This window comes from Verticillium dahliae, genomic scaffold (genome assembly GCF_000150675.1).
Source record: "Verticillium dahliae VdLs.17 supercont1.8 genomic scaffold, whole genome shotgun sequence".
Classification (NCBI taxonomy): Eukaryota; Fungi; Ascomycota; class Sordariomycetes; order Glomerellales; family Plectosphaerellaceae; genus Verticillium; species Verticillium dahliae.
In genome coordinates, this window is record NW_009276927.1 from 1,079,165 (window position 1) to 1,082,504 (window position 3,340).

The following is a 3,340-nucleotide window of genomic DNA, read 5'->3' on the forward strand; positions in this document are numbered from 1 at the left end:
ATGAGACTACTTCTACAGATCACCACGCGGAAGGCCTTATTAGCCTTGATGCTGGCTTTCGTCGCAGTCGTCATCATTCATCAAATCAGCTACACAAGCGACCTAAGACTTTCCAGCCGGTCATTGAGATTGATCGACCAGTGCTACTCACCAAATCCTATCCAACATCAGGATTCCGACACCATCGACAGTACAAATGTACCAAATCTCATCCACCAGATCCGGAAGACGACAGATGTGAGCTCATATCCCGCAGCAGCGTCACATCAGGCGTGGAAGACAACGTTCGAGCCCCTGAACTACACGGTCAAGCTGTGGACAGACGACGACGTTCTCGCACTCATCAAAGCCCGCTACACATGGCTTCTATCGACCTACGAGGGCTACGGCCAGGACATCCAGCGAGCCGACGTGGCCAGACTGGTGGTGGTCCACGCAGAAGGGGGCATCTATGCCGACCTGGATGTACATCCGAGATCGGTCGATGCGATTCGTTGTTTGCAACAGTCAAACATGACGGAAGTGTTCGCTCCTACAGCAGGAACGCTAAGCCTGAGCAATCACTTCTTCATGGCTAGGAAGGGGTCGCAATTTCTCCAATGGACCCTCCAGGAAGCCAAGCGACGAGGCGGCCCCGTATCGAGCCGCATCTTGCTGCCTTATCTCCGTGTCTTTTGGTCAACGGGGCCGATCATGGTGACATCGGCCCTCAAGCAGTACGCTTGGATGTATGATCCCGCCACCAATGGGTTGGCGCTGATGGAGGAGAGGTACTCAAGGATGGTGATTGGGCATGGTGCTGGCAGGTCGTGGCACGGCTCGGATGGGCGAGCGCTGAACTATTTTGCAGATCATTTATTGGTCAGCAGTCTTTTGGTGGCTGCTTTAGGGCTGGGTGCTTTGGTGGGAACAATCTTTCTGCTGAGACGTCACCGAAGCTGTTACCAATCGATAGGTAATTTCAGATTTTGCGCCTAGGCTAAGCTTTCTTCAGTGCCAGGCGATCCCCAGGTCTGGGTAGTTAAACCCCGAAGTGAGGGTGGTGCGAAGAATCAAAAAAATCCTAGATCAATGATCACGACGGCAAGCCTTTGTTGCCACCGTCAGTCGTTTGCGACGAGCCCGAGAAGTTCGTGGTTAAAGACAGGGCCCGAAATGATTATGCGGTTACTGGGCTCTTCCGTGTGGGATGCCACGCGCAACCGGTGGAAGGTACGTCCCGCCAAGATGTGGTTACGGCGAGTGCGGCTCTTCCGCGAGACGCTGATGGTACTCACGCATGTCTAGGGTGGACAACCAGGGCGGGGCCCGAGCTGACGACGTTACGCCACTGCGACTCGTGGCAACTGCTCCGGAATCTGTTTATCCAGGATGGACAGGTGATGCTGGTGACGGACCGGGATAAGATGAAGTCGATCCGTGGTCAGGGTCACAAGGTAGCGCGCTTTCTACCGGACACGATGGGGCGGATGATGGTGACGTACGTGGTATGGCTTTTGCCGTTTGAACGCAGGCTCGCCGAACCACGGACAGATCAGTTGGAGTTCATGTGGCGCGATGGCGATTCACGGGCGTGGGACACCACCCGGCTGAGTGCCGTCATGGCTCGGATGCTGCAGGCCGATATTAGGGTTCGTATCGGGGTGGCGCGGCCGATTGCCATTAAGATAAGCCGACGGATCCGGGGCTTTGCCATGCACCAGATGGAGTCGTGCATCGTGGAGGAGGATACCGGCGAAGACGACGTCGACATCGACCCGCTGACGGGGGAACCAGTCGAGTGCGGCGGCAGCTGGAACATCGTATGGGATCTCCAGGCGACGCACGGATCCAAGGTGGCACGGCAGCACTATGCGGTCCACATCGGGACCCCGGGGAATTTGCAGCCAGCGATGAATGCGACGTTCAGGGCGATCAGCGGGCTATGGCATCAATTTTTGCAAGACGAGGAGGGCCAGGACGGCGAGACGGGCACGAAACGCGCAGGCGACCCGGTTCCCGAGCTTTCTCCCAGTCAAGGCGCAAAGCGAGCCAAGACAACGACCGTGGTCGCACGTCCCGACTTGGAGGCCGCCATAACCGCAGGACTCCGAAAGCTGCTCGGTTCCGAAGCAACGTGGCGATCGGAGAAGCAGGCCGAGAGTATGCGTGAGATTATACGCCTCCAAACGGACGAGACGTCGATCCACATCTTGCCAACAGGGGCCGGGAAGAGCATACTTCATGCTGCCCAGCATCATGGCAGACACCGGCACCAGCATCGTCGTCGTCCCGTTTGAGGTGCTGATGGAGGACTTGGTCGGACGGGTGACGGCGTTCGGTGTTGACTGTCTTCAGTATGGGTCGGCGCTCAGCGCTGGTCGAGACGGGCCGCCCCGCGCCGCGCGACTTGTGGTCGTCAGTGCCGACTTGGTCGGTACGTTGGCATTTCTGGCGTACGCCGACGGACTACTCCACGCGGGGCTGCTCCAGCGGACTTTTGTGGACGAGTGTCACACCGTCATCACGGACATTGGGTACCGCGCCCGGGGCGCTGCGGGGCTTACACCGTTTCGGGTGTCCATTGGTGTTGTTGACGGCGACGCTCACGGTTCCCGTGGAGGACTGTTTCCGCGAGGAAATGCTGGCCGGACGGGCCGTGGCGGTTCGAGACCGGACGACCAAGATGAACTGCCAGTATGAAGTGCAGCCGGTGAAGCCAGGGACGGTCGCCGCGCAGACGGTGGCGACCGTGCAGCGACTCAGTTACCGCATGGTGGACCAGCAGAAAGGCGTCGTGTACTGTCGATCGAAGGCGCAATGCGAAGCGGCGGCCGAGGCCATCGGATGGCGTTTCACCACAGCGGGATGGACACACATGCACGGCGGCTCGTACGGGAGGCTTGGACGGCCGGGCAGGGGCACCGATGGATCACGGCGACGACAGGGCTCGGTACGGGCATCGATATTGAGGGGATCGTCGCCGTGGTGCACATGGAGCGCCCGTATTGACTCGTGGACTTTGTGCAGCAGACAGGGCGGGGCGGGCGGCGTCCGGGGGAGGTCGTGACTTCGGTCATCATACACGACGGGCGACCAGGCCGGCCAGACGAGCAGGCGAGCTTCGTGGACGCCAGTAACCAGGCCCAGATCGATGCGTTTCTTTCCACACCAGGGTGCCGGCGGGCAGTCATCGGGGCATATATGGATGGGGTAGGTGACGAGACGTGCGCGGTCATCGCCGGGGCCGCATTATGTGACGGATGCTCCCGCCGTCAGGACCATGCGCGCATAGCTAGCGAAGGAGGTCATCAGGTATGGAAGAGATTCGGTCAAGAGGAGGGGATGCGCGTACGAATGT

At 59.3% G+C, this 3,340-nt stretch overlaps 1 protein-coding gene across 1 annotated transcript; it reads left to right on the forward strand.

Annotated features, from left to right (window-relative positions):
* Positions 1-2,951, forward strand: VDAG_04881 (uncharacterized protein; the record flags this gene model as incomplete). Its single annotated transcript, XM_009654485.1, has 7 exons — positions 1-861; positions 1,068-1,212; positions 1,288-1,487; positions 1,539-2,142; positions 2,246-2,416; positions 2,685-2,871; positions 2,927-2,951. 7 exons carry the CDS (start codon positions 1-3, stop codon positions 2,949-2,951), a joined length of 2,193 nt encoding a protein of 730 aa, XP_009652780.1.
* Between the last annotated feature and the right edge of the window lie 389 nt (positions 2,952-3,340).